This window comes from Phasianus colchicus, chromosome 1, assembly GCF_987193195.1.
Source record: "Phasianus colchicus chromosome 1, bPhaCol1.hap1.1, whole genome shotgun sequence".
NCBI lineage: Eukaryota > Metazoa > Chordata > Aves > Galliformes > Phasianidae > Phasianus > Phasianus colchicus.
Window position 1 is genome coordinate 37,039,289 of NC_143436.1, and position 25,616 is coordinate 37,064,904.

Here is a 25,616-nt window from a genome sequence, read left to right on the forward strand (position 1 = left end):
GAGGAGCATGCCCTTCTGCCGTCTGTGTGCCTGTTATCAATCCTCATGTGCTCTCAGTTCCTTGCCTAACCTGCCTTCTGCATGAAGGACCTTAACATTCGGTTTTGTCGGCATTGTATTCTTGACTTCTTTATCTACAGTTGTAACTTTCCTCTTGTCCAGTCCCTTCATTACGTTCAGTCCCTTATCCCTTGCAAAAAGAGGCAAGCCATGTGATAGATGTTTATCTCAGAGGGAAAAATGACCTGTGAGAAGTTTCCTTCCTGTTCCCATACCTAGCATTTGACTTAAACTTGAATGAAGGAGAAACACTCACCAACAAGGCTTTAAGGATCTTCCTGAGCACTAGGTATTTCACTAGGTTGTACCTGTGCTTACTCTTGGGATAAGACTTAGAGAAAGGAAAAATATACGTATTCATGTGGAGACGTACCAGTGGCATAAAGCTAGGTGTCCATATTGAATTGATCCAAAAATATGAATCAAAACTTTTTTTAAAAAACCTACCTTCACCCTTTTCAGAGTAACAGCGAATTAGTCATGCTTTCAGTTCTATATGAATAATATCTTTTCATCGTTTATAACGCATATGGTCCTAGCATTCACAGCATGCCACAGGAAACACCAGTGGGATACAGTCCACATAGCTCAAGCATTTTCTTTGAAAGGTTTGGACATTTTAAGTGAGCTCATGGTGAATTTCATACTGTCTGCTTTATTTACATGTCGCCTATCAGAAGAGATCAAGCTTTTCTGTTTCCCTAAGTTGGCTCTCTCTGGAATATAATAGCAGCTTTCAAACTCACCACGTTATCTATATATTTTCAATTATAAATAGGGTCATGTTTGTGAGTTAATGGGTTTAGTTTTGAAAGTGCCAAAACTTTGATCAACGTATGTGAAACAATTGGCTGAAAGCAATGATTTTGATCAATGCTTAATACATCAGTGTGCATTACCTACAGTATGACAGGAAACGTAATCACTACTGAAATGTTTTATTATCTGCAAGAGGGAAAAATGGTACTTGGAAATTCTAAAAAGATTAGATAACAAAAGAGCACTTGAGGCAGTGCTTATGAGCACTGGTAGAGTGTATAATCCAGCAATAGGACATGCAATACATATCATTGTAGTTTCAAATTTTCTTACAAAGTTTATTTTAGGAATAAGCTATTTAGAATCTCATTTACATTACAGCAGTCCTATGTTGTCTGTTTTGCTTACATAGTAGTAGTGGGTTTATATTTGGAAACTTCAGTAATAAAATCGGTTCCTCAATTTGCTGCTGAATGTTGGGAAGGTAGAAACCCTGACCTCTCTGAGGACAGCAGAAGTACTGCCTCTGCAGCCACAGGATCACACAAACAGCTGACTTCTGGCTTTGCCACGCGAGCAGGACTTCTGTGAGTAACTCCTCTGGAGTCTGTCCTCCTCTGGGAGGTCGGAGCTGCACAGTCAGCCTTGGCACTGAGCAAGAAGCTGACTGTCACACAGTGACACATTTAGGCTGAATAAAGCCTCCATTCTTTAATCAGTGTAACTGTCAAACTAATGCAACTGTAAGTTCTTAGTTTACATACCAGCATCACACAGGGAAGAAATTTACGTCTAACCAAACACAAAGAAACCTCATCTACTCATTCAAATTATACCTTATTTGAAAACACAGGCATGGCACGGTTGTTGCTTGGGGAATGGGGGAGGTACAGCATGACTGTTTCTAAACACTTCCAGCCTCACCCATTTGTTGACCGACCCTTGAATTATTTTGAAAGCTCTGTCTCTGCTGCCTGCCATGTCAGTTATTATATTGAAAATTTAATTGTACAGGGGCTTTGACACTGAACTTTATAAATTTGTTCCAACTGACCTTGTCTCAGTTATTTGCCAGCCTGGCACGAAGGCTTCGCATTCATTATTTGTTCTCATGCAGAAGGTAGAAGGAGCACAGAGCAGGAGATAGAATGGACCTGACATTTTACATGACTGTAAATGAGGAAGCAGCTTTAACTAAAGAGATTATCATGCCCATCACAGAGACTATAGCACTTCTCTCAAACAGAACAAATTTAGGTTGTACAGAATTACTTATTTGTACCTTGGTGTGTGTGGTTTTGTTTTTGTTTTTTTTTTTATAGTGTTTTCAAAACTTATATTCAAATTTGTTTTTATTTCATCTCTGTACTCTTCTGAACATCTTCAAGAAAAGTTTCAGAGATTGGCTTCTGTGACATAGTATTTCTAGTGCCTTATCTGCAAAAAGTTAAGTAAATTTAATCCCTACTTGCAGAAGCGTGAAAGCAAGATATCACCTGCAGCTCAGGAAAGGTGCAACACGTAGTTGAGCTCCCTCTGTTGGCTCTGCAGCAGCTGAAGTACATCAAGTAACTTCAAAGGAATCAACTGCATTAGCAACGCCGATCTCTGTTTGAAACCATTTTGCTCTACTATGTTACGTTCGTTGCTCATTAGAATAATTGAGCTACACAACTTTTAAGAAGTAGTAAAACATGAGCAGAAACCCAGAAATAATTTTTATTTTTAGCTTTTAAAAGTGACAGAGAGCATCTGGAAACCCAAAACAGCTTTCAGCACTACAACTCAGTGATTTATAGATTCTGAAAGAGACCGTCATGCTGAGTTTCTTATAGTTTTTTATTCCATATTTTCAAATAATTGGTAAAGTAAACAACTTTGTGACTGGTCCATAGAAAGGCTCTGTTCAAAAGTGGTTAGTCTATGCTCTCAGTGAACCAATGACCCCAATGGAAAGCTGTGAGAAGTGAGCCAGCTGCCTAGGAGATTTGTGGACACCATGTGAGGTTCCAGAGATAATGTTGCAAACAAGATAGAAATACAGAATCTGTGGGAAATGAAAATTTGATGTGACAAATGCTGCCTATCCTTGTTGTGTTCTTGATGATAGTTTCTTGTGAAAGTCCACTGTTCTTTTCTCAGAATCAATTTTCTTTATTTCTTTTTCTCCTAGACGCCTGGATGCCAACCACATCAACTATGTGCCCCCCAACTGCTTCAATGGCTTGGTCTCCCTTAGACACCTGTGGCTAGACGATAATTCCTTGACAGAAATACCCATCCAAGCTTTTAGAAGCTTACCAGCACTTCAGGCAATGACACTGGCACTGAATAAAATTCATTACATACCGGACTATGCTTTTGGAAACCTCTCCAGTTTGGTAGTTCTGTAAGTTTTATCAATTGCTTTTTGGCCAGAATCTCTGCTTCTTTGAAGGGCTTTGACCTCCTTGTGATTAATTACTTGAAGATACAATGCTTAATTTAGGTGTTTCTTGAGACAACCTAAATGGCTGTATACCTGGGTTAGCTAAGCCTCTATTTTTTTTTCATTCAGTGTTAATATTAAACTTACATTATCTTTGATTATAAAGCTGTAGTTCCCTTCTACTTTTGCACTAGGCCTAATGATGATACTCTTTATGTGTGCAGTCCTTTCTGCTATGGAAAATGTTATTTTTTAAATACAAAATAATTTTTTGTTTGTGTAAGTACTGTAAATGGTTTTTTAATTATCTTAGAGAAACAGAACTTCCACATCATCTTAAAGTCACATTTGCTAAAGTACTTGATTGATCTAACTTAAAAGTTTTGTCTCCAGTAAAAAACTGTATAAGGGAATTTTTAAAAAATCACCATATCTGGTCAGCAAAATTAACAGGAATAGATGAATTGTATGCTTTCTAAGGCAGTACTGAATGGAGAAAGATTAGAAAAAAGAAATGAACTGAAAGCTTTCTGGGTGACTTGGAAAGAATGCTGCCCGGTAGAAATTATGTATAGTTCTACTTCACAGATAGTATATGTAGCTTTATATTTTAATATATTTGCATACCAGTACAGCTAAATGAATCAGATGCAAAACCATCTCCAAAATCTGGAAGGAATACTCTGGAACCCAGTTTTTTTATCTTCTGGGAATGCACCAAGTGGAATAAATGCTAGACTGGAGAAGGCTGGAGAAACTAAGGAGGAAACTGAGGAGGAGAAGTTATTTCAGAATACTTTGGAAAATGTCAGTATTATTAAGGAGAAAATAATATAGTCAAGAATTACAACATGTCTGAAACTATAGTCTGTAAGAGACTTAGCCTATTTTGGCATATTCTAACCCCACTGCAATCATTGAACCTGGCACATTTCAGGGTTCTTTATTGCATACTGTATTCACTGTCTCTGCCTAATGCTTAATATATTCATTTAAATGTGTAGAGCACCAATACAGGTGTGCAATATCTGCCTTGTAATACACAATCCTTGCCCTATGTTTACATTGAGTATCAGTCCCATTCCATTTAAAGTGGATAGAGGAGTGGATTGGCTTGTTATTTAACCAAGCTCCTAGACATTTCAGTACTGCTGAGAAGGTAGAGAATGTCTTGAATGTCATTCTCTAGATCCCTACCAGAAATGCGGAGATAGGAGGACATATAAGAAAGCCAGGAGAAAATTTTTATTCCCTTCATTCCTTGATTGCTTCTCTCACTTAGGTTCCCATATTTTAGATCTGACCTGCTTACTTCTGGTCTCCTGGGTTTCATACTGACTGATAATTAAATTATTCCTCATTATCTGCAACATCTGATACTAATCTTGGGCTCTTCAGCCTGGAGAAGAGAAGGCTGTGAGGTGACCTGATAGTGGCCTTTCAGTATTTAAAGGGGAGCTACAGGAAAGGAGGGCACAGACTTTTTAGCAGGGTCTGCAGTGAGAGAAAAGGGGAAATGGTTTCAAGCTCAAATAGGGTAGATTTAGGTTAGACAAAAGGAAAAAATCTCTTACAGTGAGAGTGGTGAGGCACTGGAACAGGTTATCCAGAGGGGTGGTTGATGCCCCATCACTGGAGACTTTCAAGGAGAGGCTGGATCAGGCTCTATGCAACCTGATCCAGCTGTGGTTTCCTATTCATTGATGGGGAGTTGGACTAGATGATGGCCTTTAAAGGTCCCTTCCAATTCTAAGGTTTCTGTGATTCTATGACTCTCTGATTTTTGGCTCATCAAAATATTCGTGTGCAGTTATGTTTTCTTTTGTTTGCTACTCTGCTCAGTCTGGCAAATTTCCAGCTGTGTGTGAATATGCATGTTTGTCTGGCACAGGTTTGAAGCTCCATCACTAGCAATCCAAACTGAAGTGGAATTTGTAGACGTTCTTCATGCTAACTCAAACGTTACAGCTCAGTGTAGTCATTTTAAAAAACGGTTAATTTTTTTTCCTAGGAAGGGGGAAACCTACAAAACATTTGTAGTTTGCCATCGGGAACCCTGCTTTTTATGGGCAGAGATACTCAATGTCACTAGGTTCTGTGATCTTTTAAATTACTTTCAGAGCAGAATGAAGCATGAAAGGGTGTGTAACCAGCAGCTCCTCAATCACAATCCATCTTTTCTTTTGAAGTGTTACTCCCATAGTTTTCCTCCACTATGAGAGTGAAATGTGAAGAATAAAGTAGAAGTTTGCTGCGAAAAATTCATCCTCTTCAAAAGCCAGCTTAAATAGCACTAAGTTGTACACGCTCCCATTAATGAGCTTAACACAGATTGATTTTTTCCATGTCAGTATCAAAATCTTAGAAGTAGGCAGCATTCTGATCCTTCACATGGGAGGGTTTGTCTGGAATGAAACATGCAGCAGTTATTCTCAGGGGCTGAACATTTGAGAAGTAAGTGTTGACCTACGGATGTTTACAGTTTCAAAGAAGAGCAAATTAAAGCTCTAAAAATTGATTAGTTCATTCATCTCAGTGAAGCTATGACTCCATGATCCTATGGCTTTGTGTCTTCTTTCATTCTGCAAGGCTAATGGCTGTTTCTGCCTTATTATCCTTCTGCTCACCTGCTATTCTGTGCCATCCCCTCTAACAGCCTCTGAGTATACGTTTTCCAAACGAACACCACCCACAGTTCTAAAGGCAACATGTTAATTAATAATCTGTGGGAATACGTATACAATTTCACAACATTTAATGTGCAAAACCCACTCTAAAATTCCAGGTTATGCCCTTTTTAAGCCATGTAGATGGTTGTAAAACAAATCCCTTCTATGGAACCAAATTGAATGCCGCATGGGTGGAGTGATGTCAGGAGAAAGCAGGGAGGGCAGTGAAAGTGCCTCCTCTACACGCTCTTGCAAAAGCATAACTTGCATTTAATTGGTGCATGCCTGAAAATAAGTTTATTTTGATTTAAGCATCAAAATGTTTTGCTTGAGTCCACTGTGGGCAATGTGCTTTCCTGACTGTGTGCTTAATGTTCCCCTGCAGACATCTCCATAACAATAGAATCTACTCCCTGGGAAAGAAATGCTTTGATGGGCTCCACAGCCTAGAGACTTTGTGAGTTGACCTCTTATTTGTTTCCTTTTTTTTTTTTTTCTTTTCCTCAGTGTTTTCATTAATATTCTGAAAGAATAAAAATAGCCTAAGAACTAAGTGTGTTTTTTGGCTTGCCTAATCGCTACAGGATCTAAGTGATGGTTTACAATGACTCTATGTGGCAGATACTATTTTTGACAATAAAATTAGCTTGCCTTTTTAATAAGCATCATCAGTTGATAAATTGTTTAAAGGACATTTGAGAACTGTATTGGGCATTGAAAAAGAAGTGGCTATTCATAAGCAGTTGTGTTTGCCTAGTTTAGTACTATTTATTTGTCTTGTTTAAACAATAAATTTAATGGCTAGATTGGGAAACTGTCACAGTGAAAAGATTTACCACCAAGAAACTGTCTTGCCATAGAAGAGGGTTATGAAATCACATAATTTTATTTTTTTATCCCTGGAAAAAGAGAAAGTGCCAAATACGCAAATCATGTATGTTTTACAAGGAAAGAGATATCTCAGTTGTGTCCAAGATCATGCCTTTAAAGAACTTTGCTAAAGAATAGCACTAATAAGGGTTCAAACTGCCTCAAGTTTCTGTCAAAGTTCTGTTCATATCTATCTGCTAGAGTAGGTAACAGAAATCCAAAATGCTGCAGGAACAGTAAAAGCTTGCATATCTTCTCCTTACCACCTGCCACAATCAGCTAAATCCTTCTCAGAGATTTTAGAGATTTCACCTAAGCAGGCCAGAGGATGAAGATTTGAGGAGCAAATAGACAAAATATCAAATCTGAATAATGCTAGTCTAAAGGTAACTATTTTCTTTCTCATCCACAGAAGTACGTACTGCTCACTTTCATGTTTCAGTAACATCAGAAACCCAGAAATTTTGACCTCTTTTTCTTTTCATTCCTTCGTTTCAGTTGCACTGATCCCTTCAAACTGAAGTGCAGTTTTACAATTTTGACTTTTAGTCTGCTGTGAGTTGAAAGGAAGTCCCTTAATGTAGCACCGGAAAGGGGGACAGGAAAGAGAGAGGGAAAATGTAATAGTTTGTTGTGTTTTTTTAAGTGAGATTCACATGGCACTTGGTCAAAAGTAGGGAAAAAAAAAGAACAATGGAATAAGTAATTGCAAACCCAGTCCCAGCCACCTGGTATGAAAGAGATGAAAACTCAGAGGACAGTCATGAACCTGGGAATGGATATAGGTGCAGTCTCTTCACTGCAGTAGGAGAGTGTAGCACTTGCCTCAAGCTCGCTGCTTGCGTACTATATAGACCAGTTTCAAGGTAGTTTCAAGACAATCTAAAGAGGTCTCAGTGTAAACGACGGAGGTCAGCTTTAAGATCATTTCTTTTCATTGATGCATAGGTCTGGAAATCACATATCACTGGAGGGCAAAGCAAAACTGTGCTTGCCTGTAATCTCTTTCTGTCAATAAGCGGGAGAGAGAGATTTACAAGCAGGAAGGAAAGCCTTCTTGAGTTCAGACAGCAGTTTCCTGCCTGAATTACTTCAGCCTGATACTGTTTCAATTTCCATCTATTGTAAACTGTGATTTCTGTTTTGCCCATTCCATAAGGCTATTTCTCAAATTTTTCAGACTATATTCTTCACAAAGCAGTGCTCAGGGAGCACCACACAGGCGCATCTCAATTTTAGTTTCAGGTGTCTCATGAATACTAAAGGATGCACATGTCTTGTTCAAGGCAGAAGTATGTGTATAGTTCTTTCACTTTACCATAATGAAGTCTAATTGCCACTGCAGCATGAGCAGTTCTTAAAGCAAAGGTCACTACCCCAGCTAAACTACTGTTTTTACAATTTGTATGGTTAGAGACATTCTCCATGTGAGTACTGCCAAAGCTTAAATTGAACAATATGGTTAATGATGAAGTTGGGCTTATTGTATGTTTTCCCACTTGATAAAAAAAATAGGAATGAGAATGTGCCCTAAACAGATTTTTTACAGAACATCCGTGCACTTTAAAGATTTCCTGGATTTGGGCTATACGTTTCTCATTCGATGCATGAAAAATGGTATTTCATTACAAATGCCAACAATTCTGTTATTCCTGACGTAACACAAAACCTAAATAACACAATCTATTTTCACACAGAGATTTAAATTACAACAGTCTGGACGAGTTCCCCACTGCTATCAGGACACTAACAAACCTAAAAGAACTGTAAGTAGAGCAATTGTATTAGGATGTAGGATGTTTTGTCTAGTGTATGACTGATTATTTTCTTAATGCTGGTGATTTTGTCAGTAATCCCTAAAAACTGATATCCTAGGAAAAGCTAATAAATGTGCCAACATGCATAAAAGATAATTTTCAACATGCAGTTTAGAGCATTCAAGCTCTGACAACTTTTATACTGCATTGTGCAGTGAATTTTCTTCAAGAACTTCATCCTTGGAACACAGCTAATTTATTTTGAGTCCCAAACACAACAATTGTTCTTTCCAAGCAATCCAAAATATCACAATCTGCTAGACTAAGGAAAAAACATGGCCCTCTTACTGGCTAATCAAGTTTAAATGTTTTCTTCCATCCCTCCTCCCCCATTAAATTAAAGCATTCTCTTTTCAACTTAAATAGTCCTTTGTAACGTTGTAAACAAAACACTTGTGGACACACAGACATAGTTTCTCTAAAATAATGTCAACACTGAAATGAAGCCAGCCAAGTTTATTGTAAGAAACAGCTGAGTTATAAAAGAATGAATGAAATATTCACACATTTCAAACATGATGTGTACAACAGTGTGTATGTCCAGAGGTCTTTCAGTTTGAAGTAATTGCCACTCTACATGTACCATCAGCATAGATCTTACAAAAACTAGGTAATCATATATCAGCTGGACACAGTTGACACAGTTGTGGTATCAGTTGTAGTATTACTGCACCACACGTAATAACGCCACTTTATGTGGCTGGGATTTTTTTGGAAGCAGGGAACCCCCAAGCAGTGTTGACTCCAGCTCAGTGCCTCCTGTGCTGCCCAAGAGAGTGGCTCTGTGAGGCTGTGAGTTTCTCAGTCCAGCTACTCTCAGCTGCTGTTCTGTCTCCTGAGGCCTAAAAGAATTGGTGTGAAATCCAATGGACTCGAAGAACTGCCTTTCTGCTGACCTCTGGAGTCAGTAGCCAAACATGGATAACCTAGGTTTGCAGTAAATGCACCTTGTCCAGTCCAGCAAATTGCCTGATGCGTTTGAGATTTCTCGACCCCATAGGATCTCACATCTAGGTATCAAACTGCTTGTGGCAGCTGAGCTTCTCTGCACAGGAAATCTTTGGAGTGTGAAATTGTAACCTGAATTCCCAAGTCCAGCACAGAATCTGACCATGTACATCAGTGTTTTGCTTGGGCTCTAGAAGCTGATCTTAAAAACATGAGGTGACTCCCACAGGCTTCCTTCTGTTCTCACCAAGAGGAACCCAGGGCCACAAAGATTCAGTTTATTGCAGGGCTACATTACTAAGGTGTTTCTGGGTCAGGCCTCTTCTTTGTCTCAGAATTTGTGCTTGGACTGAGAACGCTGAATATGGCTTTTTTTTTTCTTGTCTTGGAAACAGCAAGTCATCAAGGCAGAGCTAAACCAGTCCCAGATGCTCTGCCCTTGGTGATCTCAGCTGTAGGGGCAGTTCTCTCTCCAGAGTGGGTATAGCAGTTAGGTTTTGAAGATGCCTGTGAAACATTTTTCCCAGTGTGGCCTTACTATAGTGTCCTTATCCAGGAGTGCAGATAGATTTAAGCTGTTTTGCTCAGTACGTGAACTGACAAGCAGTAATTTACCTTTGTTTCAGATGAGGTATATTGCTGAGGTGCAGCACACAGGGTTTGAGCTACAGCCATGATCACTCTCTCCCAGTCACCTCAGAAGTGCCGTAGACTCTGTTTTACAAAATGCACTGCAGTTTCCTTTTGGCTGCTGATGGGGCTGCTCCCACACTCTGACTGTGTCAGTGGTGATGAGGGGCCAGACACTGCCCTGGGAAGCAGTCATGCCATTTCTTTTGCCTTTCTCTGTACAAGGAATCCCATTCAATGAATCCACAAAACCAGTCTGTTCACTGGTTCTAGATGAAATGGGATCCTCATATTGCTTGGAATCTGTGTCTGCATGGATGCAGTTTTTATGGCGTGCAGAAGAACAAGGGATTTAGAGCCTTGTTCTGTCTCATCAGCAGTAGCACGGTGACTAAACAAGTGAAACCAGTAATGTGGAACCTCTTGAAGTAATGACCAAGTGTGCTTGCATCAGTGAACAATTTGAGGCTTTCTAAATGTATAAATTTAATCTGGGAAGCCCTTTTCATACCCGACTGAACTAATGGGAGTTTCCCACACAAATCATCATTGTTCTTTTGAAACCTTAGTTGTTTCTTTTGTATTTTACAATGGAGAAGTACTCATATGAATAAAATCCAGTAATTAATGATGAGACCAAGTTTTGGAGTTTTGGCCCCCTATCCAGCAGGCACATTGGATAGCTTGTTCATTTCTACATGTAAAATATGTCAACAACAATGTGGTTGTGGGAGACTCAGCAATATAATGTATAAAATCATTTACCTTATAAATTTGTGTAACTCATTATTATCACAATAAATGGAATGCAAATTAACAAATACGGGGAGGATACATATATACATGTACATATGTACTATTCAATGTCTATATTTACATTACATATACATGACCTACATGACATACAGCTATGAAACAGTTTCCTGTTGTGAGCATCTGAATTTTAAAATGCTACTTTGCTGTTTACTTCACCTGCATAGCATTTCTCGTGTAGAAGAGTGCTGAATTCCAGACATTTCTTCACTTTTTCTTTTGCTCTTGCATTTACCAGTTGTCTTACCCCTGAAAGCAAAAACATATCTTTACACACAGACATTTTCCTTACTACAATCAAAGAAATTGTTGTGTATGGTGAATACAAACTGTGCCTTCTCATTCCTTTTCTTTACTGTGTAAACCATTTTTTTGTTTCGTAGAGGATTTCATAGCAACAACATCAAGTCGATACCTGAGCGTGCATTTGTAGGTAATCCATCACTTATTACAATGTAAGTGATAACAGTTTATTCAGTGACACTTTGTGTAAGAGAATATGGTATTAAGTACCATGTTTGTTGTTATTTGTCTGATATATCTTCTTGTGAATGCACTGTGTAGCACACAGTAATGCAAGTGAACAAGCTTATATCTTTCTAGCCTTATGAAAAGTGTGGCAATTTGCATGCCCTGTTTAAAGGGAGTGAGTACCACTACTTCATCATTGACCTTTCAGTTGAACTACTCTTTATAGGTCTCTTAGTATTGCTGGCAATGTAGAAGATAGAAAAATCACTCATGATAGATTCCAGTCTCAATTCTCATTATTTTACATGAGAATACATTTAACTGGAAATCCTCAACGTAAGAAATTGTAAAATAAATGTAAGAGAAATAGCCACAAGTTTTGAGTAGCATTTTTTTTATGAGCAAAAGCAGGACTCCTTCACAAGTACAGTGGTACTCAACTGCTATGGATGGACAACATCCTCCAAGAATGTGAAGTTCTGATTTCTTCATCCATCAACTTTGCCTTATGTCATAATAAAGTTCTTCATCTTTGAATTTTAATCTTTCTGGGAGAAAGAGGAAATGGAAGGCTTCTGGTTTTAAATCCAGGGAAAATGGATATTTCAGTATTAAATTAGCCTATGTACTTGATGCACATAGGCTAGCAGGTGAGAAAAGGCCCACAGGTACACAAAATGTCTGTGAGCATACAGAGATTACTCATTTGTATATATTATAATCATGTAATGTGTTTTGAATCTTTTAAAATATTCCACATAATATTTTGTGTATGTGTTATTTGTATAACATTGTGTATAACATTGTGTATAAAATGCCTTTTTTGCTCTCTTTTTGCAGACACTTTTATGATAACCCCATCCAGCTTGTTGGAAAATCTGCTTTTCAAAACTTACCAGAACTCAGAACTCTGTATGTGCTTCATTTCTTTAAATTGTCTTTAGTTGCAATGTTAGAGGTGTGCCTCAAATCCCTCATTGCAATTGTATTGAAACGATGTTTTAAATTCTAGGACTTTAAATGGTGCCTCACAGATAACAGAGTTTCCTGATCTGACTGGGACTACAAGTCTGGAGAGTTTGTAAGTAGTACAGGAGTATTTTCCTTTGGTTTATATTTTTTGACATTTATTCTAAAGAATGTCCCAAAAATAAGTGTTTGTTTTGCAATCATTTATTTATTTATTTATAAATTCTCTCAATAGGACACTCACAGGAGCACAGATCACCTCTCTCCCCAGATCAGCTTGTGACCAGTTGCCTAATCTCCAAGTGCTGTACGTTTCAGTATGATTAATAACTTCACATTAATAAAAAAGATTAATGAGCAAATGAAATCATTATGATTTCAAAATTACCCCTTGCTGCTATTTTTGTGTATCACATTACTGCATAGAAATCAGAGCAGGGAGCAAGTTTCAAATGTTACTGAAAAATACCATCCTCCAACAGTTTGTATTCCACATACCTGTCAGTATTTCCCATGCATTGCTGAAAAAGATCATTAATTTTCATCTTTTTAGGAAATGCTAAAATGGTTCGTGATTTTGTTTAAAAAAATCAGAGCTACTTTCACTGACATTATTCTGTCTCTCCTGTAGCACTTTTCTTTTCTTCTGAGGCAGATAACTCAGTGAAGTGAATGGAAAATTTATCTGCATAAGGAGTTTAGCTTTGAGCGCTTTTCATGCTTCTCTTTTAGATTTTTCTCCAGACAGACTTAAGTAGTTGACTGAAATTTTGATAGACTATTACTTGGCATTGTTGGGGCATAGTTCTTACACTAAATATCCAATATTATTTTGGCTTGGAAATGTCCTTGGGGTTTGCTTAATCACTAACGAAAGTAATCACTGTGTCTGCTTCTTTGAGAATCAGCCAATGCTTTCCTCTATGTATTACATCACTTGGAATGTATTTTGTATTGCTTCTCTGGCCAACATTGAAATAGGACTAATTATAGCACATGATTTGAATACCAGTGTGGATGTCATTAACATTTCCAGAAAAATTAAGTTTTAGTTGATGGACTCAGTTGAATCCTACACTGTCATTACTTGCACTATTTTCACAAGTCAAACATAGAATCTACAAAATGACCCTGTCAGAATAGTAATGGCAAAGATAATTTTCTCCAGGAAAGCAAGTGGGTAGATATGATTCAGTTTTTAAAGGACTAGAAGCGGGGATGAAAGTAGATAACTCTTTTACTTGATAATATTAAATAACTATGGGAAAAGGACATTTTTGGTAATTATACGTGTAAGTTTTATTCTGTATTCTTTCCACCAGCAAAATTCACATTCAGTTTTCCCCAAACAAGATGTATATATATGTATACATATATAGAGACTGTTGAGAGTGGGTAGGAGAGGGGTGTTTGGTTCTTTTCCTTCTTTTTTTTTTCCCCTCCAATTTCTGCAAATTGCCTGGGCTTGTTTTTGATTAGTTAGATTATACTATAAATCAGTCCAGATGTTTCAGTTATTCTGTAATTTGTTGAGTTTTGGCTCAAGTCTTTTCAAGAGCTTTTTTCCCTCATGTAGTGATTGATTTCAAAGTTAGTTCCCATATCTTTAACCACAGTGCTCAGTTATAAGATGTAACAGTTCTAAGGATCAGAGGCAATACTGCTTAATCAGAAGTGTAAAACTGAAAGCTAATTAGAGTTCATTGTGATTGTTGCCAGAAAAATAAAGGATATTCTCAGACAAAATGTACATATACATTTAACATATTTGTAAATAGATACTTATTAGTGCATTTTAAGTGGTTTAAATATTTATCAGAAGTTTAATGTGATGAATATGAAGTCTGTGATGCAAAGCCAATGCTCTCTATAAGCAGACTGCCAATATTGTTACTGTAAAACACTTAGAAGTCTGCACTTCAGCAGGAAATTGTCAGACAATGCAAGGAATTTGCAAAAGCAGTATCTGGAGTTAATATATCTTTTCTTTTCCCCTCAGTTAGAAATTAAAAGCTGTCAGATGAAAGATAATAACTGAGTCTGCACATTTCTACTCTCCTGTAAAATAAGTTATTTTTAATTGAGCATGAAGAGAGACAAGAAAGCAAATCTTTTAGCATTACATTGAATGTTAATCTTTTCTTTTCTTGTATATTACAGAGATCTGTCTTATAATCTGCTGGAAGATTTACCCTGTTTTACTGCATGTAAAAAGCTACAAAAAATGTAAGCTTCAAACTATCCTAGAATGCCTAAAAAGAGACATCTAGATAGAATTTGCTTGAGCATCATTAATTCAGTTACTACTGATCAATTTCACGTACTCAAATACGTATCCTTACAATGTACTGAAGTGGATCACAAATGGTCTATAGTACTGCCTAGTGTCTTCTGGGTACCTTTGAAACTGAGAGAATTTTTATTACTGTTTCAGTGACTTGCATCATAATGAAATTGATGAAATCAAAGCAGACACATTCCGGCAGCTGGCTTCTCTTCGTTCTCTGTGAGTACAGCACTATTGGTGGTTCACGTTGGTGCTCAAACACATGGGGGTATATTTTCTATTTATTCACTGTCTATTCACTGTCTGTCCACTGTCTGCCACAAGTCTAATTCTACTTTCTATTTCTCCTCAACTTTGATCTTTCATCAAGTTGTGATTTTGAAAGCAGAATAAACATTGTTAAGTTTAGTATCTGAACAATGAACTCAGATATGTAAACTTACAGATATAGAAGCTGTTACTTCTAAATATTTATGATAGAGGTGGAGAAAGATACTGTCTCTATTGGCAGAATCAGCTCTGAGGAGCATGAAATCTTTATAGAGGTAAGTGTTCTCTATGAAGAATAATAAGAAATACGTAGGTCGTTCCAAAAGTAATTCTTCCCATGAAAATGACAACAGATACAAGGAGCATAATAACATTATTTGATAGAACAAATTCTCAGCTTCAAAGCATAACTTTTTATCGTGGTCAAACTTAGCCGATTTGCACGTGGATGAGCTGGTTAAGATGCTCTTCATTTCATGGTGTGACAGCTGTGCATGGCTATCTGGAAGGTGGCTTGTCTTTCACATCACTGTTGCCACTGTTGAAATGCACTACCCACTGCCTGACTGTGCTCACATCTACTCTTTGGTCTCTATAAACATTCAGCAAATGTCAATGTGTGTCATTTTTTCTGCATGGAGGAATTTGGTGATGTTCCTTTGCTTCATATGCACCACCATTTTATCAGACCGCTCCTCTGCTGCCATCTGTCACACAGCAGCAAAATGTAATGGAATACTGGAGGGAAGTTTCACCCTCTACTGCCATACTACCAACATCTGCTTCTGATGTCATGGGCCAACGTAATAAAATAGAAGGCATTAATTTCAGAGCAGCCATCATAAATTTCAAACATATTATGTTTCTAGTTTTCATACAGACAAAGCAGAATAATTTTGTAGATAAATTACTTATGAGTATTTGCAGGATCAAGCCTTTATATATAATGTATTATGTAGCTACTTTTACTTATTTCAGTTTTTCCTGGTTTGTGACTAAGAAGTTAAGTTTATTAACAATGGATTTGCTGTTTCTAGTCATATCATAAGGGCCTCTTAGAAGTAGTCTGTATATCCCACTCCTCTGTATGCTGCCTTGGGAAACTGAAGACTGAAAACAACTGAGTTAGACTGCAAAATGCATTAAGAAGTTTTAGAGAATGTTGCCACTTTAGTAACTAACTCCATTAACTGACTAACATAATTTAAAAAATTTCAATAAGATTTTGCAGCATGAGATTTGCAGAAGTTTATTGAAAATATTTGCATGTAATTAATACCTTTTTTATATTTAGGCACCCTAATCAAGTGTATGAAAACTTCCATATTCACTCAGTGGGTATGTAATTTTCCACTCACTTTTCTTGTAGGGATTTAGCTTGGAACAAAATTAAAATTATTCACCCCAATGCCTTCTCCTCTTTACCATCTCTGATCAAACTGTAAGTATTTGTATATCTTTTACATTTAAATTTTAACATTTTTCTTGCAAGAGCCTACAAAGCACTGGTAACTTGTTAATTGCCCCACTCAGCAGAAATAGAGGCTGTCTCTGTTCTAATCTTCTGGTCTGTCAGATCTGTATCTAAATGTCTGCTTTCTCGTACTTCACGAACTCCTGTAGGTATTATGGCAAAGCTGCATATACCAGAGTGTAATCAGGGTGATTAGGGCTCCATTAAACATATCAGTGTATCTGCCATTCTTCTTTCAATTTGTTCGTCATTTACTGTCTTTTAACAGTGGGGTGGATACCTTGTTAGTTGTGTATCAAAACTAAGGAAATTGATTCAAAATCAAATTACAAACATTGTTTCTCATTGCATGGAATAGTTTTTCTTCTTAAGTAACTTCAGTCAGAATATTTAATGGATAAAACACCAAAAATCCAATTTTGCAGGTCTTACTTACAAGCACTTCTGTCTTTTCTTTTTCATTCTTCGCACTATAATTGCAATAACTCTATAAGGTGAATCCCTGGGGTGTATCCCTGGGGACAACATGAAAGAAAATTCCTCTGGAGTTATCTTGCTCTGCAGTTGTTCACAAATGCATGCTGACAGGTATCTGATCACAGATAATCCTGTAGTTTGATTTGGGAGTTACAGGAAACAAAAATTTGAAAAGAGGCATTAATTTCTTTTGATGAACTAAGCCACCCTCTGAATGGTGGACTGAAAAATGTCTATGAGGAGAATATTGCCTATGGCATCCTTTTTGGGGGATCCTCCTTAGTGCTTTCTTGCAGAAGAAAGAGTACAGGAACATTGTGCTGCCAGCAAAAAATTCTGCCCTTGATCAGTAGAAAACCCTTTGAACACACACATAAACCATTGTACTGAGTGTTACCTGAAATGCCACTCTGTAGCCCTCATCTGAATGAAGTCATGGTAGGCTTCACCAGTTCAGTAGGACCAAAATTTCACCTTTGGTAATTAACTATCTTGTGAGCAGTAGGACATACACATGCACAAGTATGTGCACATTAAACATGAAAAGGTAGAAGAGCAGTACATCAACAAATCTGTTATTTTATGACTAGCCCTTTTGATTTAGATGTCCAAGGGACAAGAACTTTATAGTCCACCATAAAAACATTCCAGTAGCATCAGACTCTCCTTTTTTCTTCTTGAGCATTGACCATCTTAAGTGTAGATTATCATGAAAAGGACTGAAACAGCTTACTGAATAAATGGAAGGGAGGGGGAGTAATAGAAAACAGAATGCATCTGAACATCTGCCTTTGCTTACTTTACCATTTCCCCTTGATCACTGTTAGCTTTCTGCTGAAAATATAGGTGTATATTCCTGAGTGCTGTTGCAGTTTCGTTCTGTTGATTGAGACGTGTGTATAACACAGTCAATGTTTATCAGTTTGGAAAACTATAGCCTGCTTTTGCAATATGACATTTCTATTACTGAATTAAAATAAAACAGAACCTGTAAGCTGATTTTTATTTGCTGTTATGCAGGGATGTGTCATCCAACCTTTTGTCCTCTTTTCCTGTGACGGGGCTACATGGTCTAACTCATTTAAAATTAACAGGAAATCATGCACTACAAAGTTTGATATCATCTGACAATTTTCCTGAACTCAAGTGAGTATATCATTAAAACTAATAAGCTACATTTGTGTTCATGTGCAGTGGAAGGTGTGTCAGTGTGTAATGCATGTTGTTTCATATTGTCAGTCTTTGATCTGTGCTCTTAAAACCAAAGCAAATATGATAAAAATGATAGACTTATTTTATTATGTTCACTTTTAACTGAAGAAACTGTGAAGTGTTTTGAAATATTAACCCCAGTACTTGGTTAATATGAGCCACATCTGCTTCCTGGTGATATATTTCAAAAGCTGTTAAAACAATATGATATGATATGTCTTTCTACTGGTCTGTGCTTACAGAATTTCCCTTATGTTTAGAGAGAACTCAGTAAATATCAAAAATATACTACTGAAGTTTTAAGATATATGGCCATTTTTGTTTCGAGTAAAAATGAATGTTGTTTTTTTTTTTTCTGTAATATTTGGTTTAAGATTCAGATAACACAAAGCCATGGAATTACGAAATTGCAGGGGTTAGAAGGGACCTCAAGAGATCATTGAACCCCCCAAAACTTTTCCATTATTACTATAATATTTTGATGCTAATAATTTTCTGCTGTATGTTCTGTGATACAGAAGAAGGAACTGTTATCTAGAGATTATTTGCAGCTCTGCCAGTCACTGCATGACACAGTAAATAATTTTGCCTCTGATTTCAGGATACTGGGGAGTGTTCCTTAACTTTCCCTTGATTTTCATGTTTTAATTAGAGGATGCAAACTGAAAAATATTTTTTTTCCTCACTTTAATGTAAAATTTTTGATACCATAAAATTCAAAACAGTTAAACTGTATGGACATAATTACAGAATTACAGAGTGGTAGAGGGGAAGGGACCTCTGGAGGTCATCTAGCCCAACTTCCTGCTCAAGCAGAGCCACCTGGAGCCAGTTGCCCAGGCCTATGTCTATACAGATTTGAAAGTCTGCAAGGAAGACTCCATACTTATGTCCTCACTAGAATCTGCATTTTGCACTGGAAGAGTTCCATAAGGCATTATATGCTGACAACTCAAGGAGATGTGCTACTGATGGAAAGGACTGGAGTTTTTGTAGTTACAAATAAAGGTGTGATAAGTAGAAGTAGGGAGATGATAAAATGTTTGAATAAAGCGCTGGATAGAACCATACTGGAGTACTTCTATGATGCTATGTTATATTAAACGGAGAGAAGAGCTGCAAAAATGATTCGAGGGCCATGAAGCAGTGCCTTAAAAGACTCAATAAACCCAGTATTTGTAGTTTGTCACAGAGGAGACTGGGTAGTGACTCAATCGCAGCGTGTAAAACTACTTTGTAACATAAATGTTCAAAGTACTAGAGGCCTTAGATAAGTCTTCAGATGAGTCTCAGAGGTCAAGAATCAAGTATCATAAAAAGTTGTGAATATCTGAGCCTGAGCTTCTGCCTGTTTTTCTTCTCTCACTGACTTTGCCAACATGTTGAGGCAGGGGATAATTCTAAAATGCCCAAAGCCTCTTAAAAAGAATCTAAACACAAGAAAATTGATCACTCCAAAATAGAAAAAATACAGTAATACATATACCATGTGTATACCTCCAGTAGTCCTAGAACAATTTACTGTTTAACTGAATTGCGTACAGCTAAGATTTTTTGAATTCTTTTATCAATATTATACTTTATGTGGTGTTTTTTTCACAAGATAAATTATATATATTGCTAAAATGCAACTATAATGTATTTAGTTGGAATGAGTAATTAAAAAGGATGTGCCAAACAATGGCTTAATTATTTAAAAAGATATAAAAACTATGACTGATATATTTAGAGCTGATTAACATCTGTAAAAGCAAATTATATCCATTCAGGAGAGACTGGGATAAAATCCTATCCTAGATTCTGTAGGATTTGTACCATAAATTAAAATGAGGCCAGGATTTCATGCAGGATCACTGCAGACAGTGCATGAAGCTCCAACTTGAACAGAGATCTGAAACGAAATGAAATTTCACCCTTTCTAATTGTTGGAACTAGACATTGGTTACAACATTAAAGACAAATTCCTGTATAAAAACTTCCTGCTCATCTAAATGGGTCATTGCTGTTCAATACACAAACACATCAAAGAGCTGAGCATCCTCTGCCCCACCTTCAGCAATGGCACAAGAATGCTCAAAGAGCCGAGCCCAGCTTGCTATAGCAAGCTATGAGGAAGTAAAGTCAGGCTGCCAACCACTCCTTCCCTCTTTATCTGATGCTTTGATTCAGTGCTGTAAAGAACTCAGTGACTAGCTCCATCCGTCATAACTGTGCATTTCCATTCACCATCAACCAACCCTGCACCTTTGTGAGGTGGAAAACAATCTTGTGTTCTCTGATGTTTGATCTAAAATCAGGAAAAAAGATATTCCTTGAAGCAGGAAAAGAATGTCAGGGGTACAGATACCATCAGTAAGATAAGCAATATATAAAAATAAATTCAGACAGCCTTTCTATGGGACTATAATTTGACAAACTCCAAATCTAATCACCAGTATCACATAAGCACCAGGTATAAAAAGGACTGTTTCTGGCACTGCATGGCTGAGAGTTGCCTTTTTTTTTTCATGTTAAAAGTTGCTTTTAAAAGAAAGGAATTCCTCTGTCACCAAGAACTGGCACTAATTTCTTTCCATTGCAAAGTATACTTTATCCATTGTGTTCTGGGTCCCATTCCATCTGTTCAAATATGCTTTGCACAGAAATTCAGAAGTATTTGCAGGATTTAGACCTGTATGTATGACCTAGTTACTAAAAAATAAAAAATAAAAAACCAAATTCAGCTGTTTGGGTTTATCAAAAGGTTCTTAAAAGTCTTAAAGAGAGGATAAGAAATTGGAGTCTTAGTCTTTAACCAAAAATAATTTTTCTGGCGACTTTGAGGAAGCTGTGGAACAGCACCATGTGAGAGGTCCACATTTCAACTCCATGACAGGCCAGTGGGTAAAAGCCCAAAAGAATCTGAAAATCTGTTCTTGTTAGCCATGCATTAAACACAGCACAGCCAACTGGTCAGAAGTGGAAATATCCAGAAGAGAGTAACAAAGCAGGTAACGGGGATGGAAGGCATTTCCTGTGAGGAGAGGCTGAGGGCACTGTGCTGCCCAGCCTGGAGGAGAGGAAGTTGAGAGGCAACCTCAGTGCTCTCTGCAGCTCCTGAGGAGGGGAAGCAGAGGGAGGTGCTGGGCTCTGCTCCTGGGAATCAATGGCAGAATGGGAACAGCACAGAGCTGCAAGGGGAGGGTCGGTCAGTTGGAAACAATTCTGTGCTGTGAGGGTGGTCAGACACTGGGACAGCATTTCTAGTGAGGTGGTAGATGCCTGTTAGTGCTCAAGAGGCATTTGGACACTGCCCTCAGTAATGTGCTTTAAGTTCTGGTCAGCCCTGAAGTGCTCAGGCAGTTGGACTAGGTGAAAGTTTTTTACAACTGAATTATTCCTTTCCAAAACATATTTGCTTTCATTTCTTGAACCTAAAATACCCACTAGCTATTTCCTCAGCAATATTAAACGCTTCAGAAGGTTTAACATCACAAGTTGCAGTGATCACCTTATAGAAATTTCAGTGTTTCCTTTTTTAAAGTGTTTTGTATTGGTTTTTATTTGTTTTTGTCAGCCCAGGCAACTAACTGTTGGTCAGTTTTGTAATGTGTGGATACAGTAATAGTTTATTTAAGAAGAGCTTCTGGGAAAAGTTTACAGAAATGTTTAATCAGGATAATCTTCATATTTTAAAAGATCACATGTTAGAGAAGTGAGTTAGAAGTTGAATGTTTAAGTCAGTCAGATGGCACGAAGTTGCATGATAGAACTTAGATTTCTTGAACTTTTACTGGAGTACTGAAAAAGTAGCTTACGCAATTTTGTACTGGTTACAAGAGTACAGATTATTGTTGCGAATTCCCAACAGAAATATAAGTGTAAGGAGTCTAAGTGCTCCAAATGCACTAATTTAAAATTCACTTTAGAGCTTAGGGTTTGGTTTCCTCTCTAAACTTGCTAGCATGCAAGCTTAAGTCCTGTTGGCATTGGGCGCAATTCACAAACTGATTCTCTTGTAGACTTTTCAGGGCATTAAGTGTTGCTCAGAACATTTATTATATTAATTTACATGACTAATTTGTTGAAAGTAACCTGGTAGTAGTCACATCTTTACCTCTGAAGGTTTATTGGTCTGTTGAAATTAAGGTGAATTGTTAGGTTTCACTATGTTGTTACTGGGGATGTGCAAACTAAATATCTCTATTTCCAGTGCATAAAGTATTTTTCAGGAACAGAAGAAGTAGCCCTTAGAAGTTGTATATATGTAATTCTTCTGTACTATCCCAGAATTTGCACATCCACAGAGAAATGGAGTTGAAAACATACTGGAAATCAGTAATTTTCTGGCAATAGAAGCCTCAGAATCTTTGAACATCACTGATCGGTACTCAATTTTGTGTTAGGAATTCCAACTTTACTAAAGGAGTTAGGAACAACCATCCAGAGTCCTTCAATGCCCATTCCTGTGACAATTAATAAACTAAAAACCTTTTCTTCAGTGACATATTTTCACATATGCTGCATTAGTGATTCATTCACCTTTTAGTTTAGAATACTACTTTCTTGGTCTATATACAAAAGGCAATATCTCCTTGTTGCCATTTTACTGTGAAAAATGTTTGATGTGGAAAGAGATATAGATGAAATTTGAATCCAAAAATAGATCTTATTTCCTAAAACTGCAGAAATTCCTTTTGGGAAATAAGATTTTTGTTTTGCCTGTTAGGCAGGTTTGGCACAGTTGCGATCTTTCAGTTTTTTAAAAGAAACCATTAAGAAAGTAACATGGAGAAACCTCTGAGTTACACTGAAAAACTATTAAAAGACAAAATAGAAATGGAACTCTCAGAGTAACATTCACTCAAGAGCAAGTCATGTCTTCTACTTCCTATCTCCCATGAAAACGTGTAAGAAAATCTCACTGGGCCTTTACTACAAGTACCCTAGAAATCATCCACATTTCTGGTAGAGGATTCTATCTGTGAATCTTCAGTTTGTACCATCATGATTGTTTTTTACCCATAAATATTTTTACTTTCAAATCTGGCTATTTAACCAAGTTCATTTGCACTAACATTAGAGAGCAGTACAATGAAGTAGCTGGTGCTCTACGCCGTTATCATGGTATATTTCAATGTTCTTCTACAGGGTCATGGAAATGCCATATGCTTATCAATGCTGTGCCTTTGGAGCTTGCGAGAGCCACTACAAAATTTCCAGCCAATGGCACAAAGATGACAATAGCAGCACTGATGATTTTTCCAGAAAGGATATTGGGTTGTTACAAATTCAAGGTAATTGTCACCTTTCATTTTTAAATCTCCCTGAAGGTTGTGATTTTTCAAGTGAGCAGCCTGTGATGTTAATCTTATCCAATACTCTTTCACAGTCACAGAGACAGCCTCTCCCTCTCTTGCCTGGCAATATATTATTCAAGCATTCCTATGCTTAGGGAATCATTTTGTCAGGTTTGCCTTTCAAAAAACTCACTCACTCGTTTTTCTGTCCAAGTATTAATGTGGGAAATGAAATCTTCCCTTTATCTGAGAGACAAGGAAGTGGTGCTCGTATGTAACTCTATAAAATAATCAAGCAGCAAGGACTTAGTATCTTGCCAGCCTTGGAAGTAGCAGTACTGCCTTCTCTGTCCTGCTGCACCCGTGCTTCAGGATATCACAGAGCTTGTGTGGTTACTAAGGTGTAGCTGCTGGATTTTTTTCCTGGCACTTCCTGGGCACCATGAGTGCATCTGTTCTGCAGAGCAGAAATTTGTTTTTCTCCCCCTTCAGCAGAAGTTCTGTTATTTGACCTGCCATGTAAGTGCATACATACATGTTATACCAATCTTCTGCTTTCATCACTGTCTCCAGTCCTGAAGACTAGTAGGTCTCTAAGTTCGGGGCTAGTTCCAGCAAGAGGAGAGCCAAGAATACATGTTTGATCAATGACACACAAAAAAACAGAAGAGCCTGGGTTAAATCTTAATAGAGGGGCACAACAGTGGAATTCGTATTTTTAACTCCTTCCTACACAGTTTTCACACTGCAAATGAGGTAATGGAGAAAGCACCTTTCTGAAAGTGATTGTTTTCAGAGAAGTGATAATGCCAACTTTTTAAATAATCCTGAGTACAGTGACTTAGAACCAAGAAAGCATACATCTGCTTCTGCTTACAGTTTGGCAGGCAGAGAGATGAGAATAGGCCTTAGATACCTAGGACTTTTTTGCAGCTTGTGCAAAAAGAAATTTTCCTGAAAAATGCAGTATCAAATCTGAGTATTTTCTCCCCCACAGATGAGCGTGACTTTGAAGATTTTCTTCTCGACTTTGAAGAAGATTTGAAAGCTCATCATTCAGTGCAGTGTTCACCTTCTCCAGGTATAGAACTGCCAATAGATGGGAATTTAAGAGCAATGTTACTGGGTATTTTAGATGCAATAACAAGCTCTGAATCTGAAACTAGGATGGGAACAATATATTTGCAATAATATGTTGTACAACAATATGAAATTCTGCACAGTCCTCCAGAAAATTCTGCAAACACTGAATTCATCTATGAACGTACCAGAAATTTCACACAGTCCTCTGGCAGATCCTCGCTCTTTTCCCTTTTCAGAGGAATTGGTCCCCTTATCAGGGGGACAAGGAAGCAAAGGTTCTCTTCTGCCAATAAACTGATAATAATAGAACAGAATCTTTGCTTGCTCTTTCCTTTGCAAAACTGAAGTAATTCTTCATTGAGTTATTCTACACTTGAACTTTTTGAGTAACAGTTTAATGTCTAGGACATACAAAACACTACAATATTGAAATACATGCAGTCCATCAAAAGGAACACACTCAGCACAGTCATTTCTTTCAGAGAGTAGTACATCCCTGGCTTTGCAGTATGATGGAAAGGTTTTAAGGCTTAAAAAATAAAATGTGATTAAATTGAAAAGCTACACCTGCCACCTGCTACACTTAAATTTTACCTGAAGATGAGGAAAGTATTTGGAATGTAACTTTTAGTTTTAGCATCCTGTTCAACAAAGATTCTCCCCAGTTGTTCTTCCATTGTGAAGCATGAACAAAAATCAGATAGTACTTCAAGACTCACTCCAAGCCAAGATCCCCATATTTCTCTACTGCCTCCTTTGTTATTGAGTTCACAAAAACATCATTGTCTTCATGATAAGTTGTCACCAGACACCTGCAAACTGACACAATGGATGGTGCTGCCTACTCAATGGCAATAGTTGTAGTTGTATGGAGTACAGCTTAGCAGCAGGGGTTGTGTCTTCATGGAGAAGGTAGATGACTTGCTTTGAGGAAGCATAGCTGACTGGTACCAAGACAAGTGATGTTTCTTATGCATTCAGCTTCAATCACACACTGGGCAACCTGATCTAGTGGGTGGCAAACGGGATTCAAACTAGGTGATCTTTAATGCCCCTTCCAACCTAAGCTATTCTATTATTTATCTTCACATCTCGACAGT

The 25,616-nt window shown here is 37.5% G+C and overlaps 1 protein-coding gene across 2 annotated transcripts in view; it reads left to right on the forward strand.

Moving 5' to 3' along the window:
- Positions 1 to 25,616, forward strand: part of LGR5 (leucine rich repeat containing G protein-coupled receptor 5) — an 84,846-nt gene that overhangs the window by 56,165 nt on the left and 3,065 nt on the right. For both annotated transcript variants that reach the window (XM_031589712.2, XM_031589711.2), the window contains exons 5-17: positions 2,993 to 3,208; positions 6,302 to 6,373; positions 8,484 to 8,552; positions 11,378 to 11,449; positions 12,306 to 12,377; positions 12,478 to 12,546; positions 12,670 to 12,741; positions 14,595 to 14,660; positions 14,869 to 14,940; positions 16,361 to 16,432; positions 17,963 to 18,088; positions 23,285 to 23,430; positions 24,431 to 24,514. In XM_031589712.2, the coding sequence (XP_031445572.1) occupies positions 2,993 to 3,208; positions 6,302 to 6,373; positions 8,484 to 8,552; positions 11,378 to 11,449; positions 12,306 to 12,377; positions 12,478 to 12,546; positions 12,670 to 12,741; positions 14,595 to 14,660; positions 14,869 to 14,940; positions 16,361 to 16,432; positions 17,963 to 18,088; positions 23,285 to 23,430; positions 24,431 to 24,514 (1,208 nt within the window). The remainder of the gene's footprint in view (positions 1 to 2,992; positions 3,209 to 6,301; positions 6,374 to 8,483; positions 8,553 to 11,377; positions 11,450 to 12,305; positions 12,378 to 12,477; positions 12,547 to 12,669; positions 12,742 to 14,594; positions 14,661 to 14,868; positions 14,941 to 16,360; positions 16,433 to 17,962; positions 18,089 to 23,284; positions 23,431 to 24,430; positions 24,515 to 25,616) is intronic.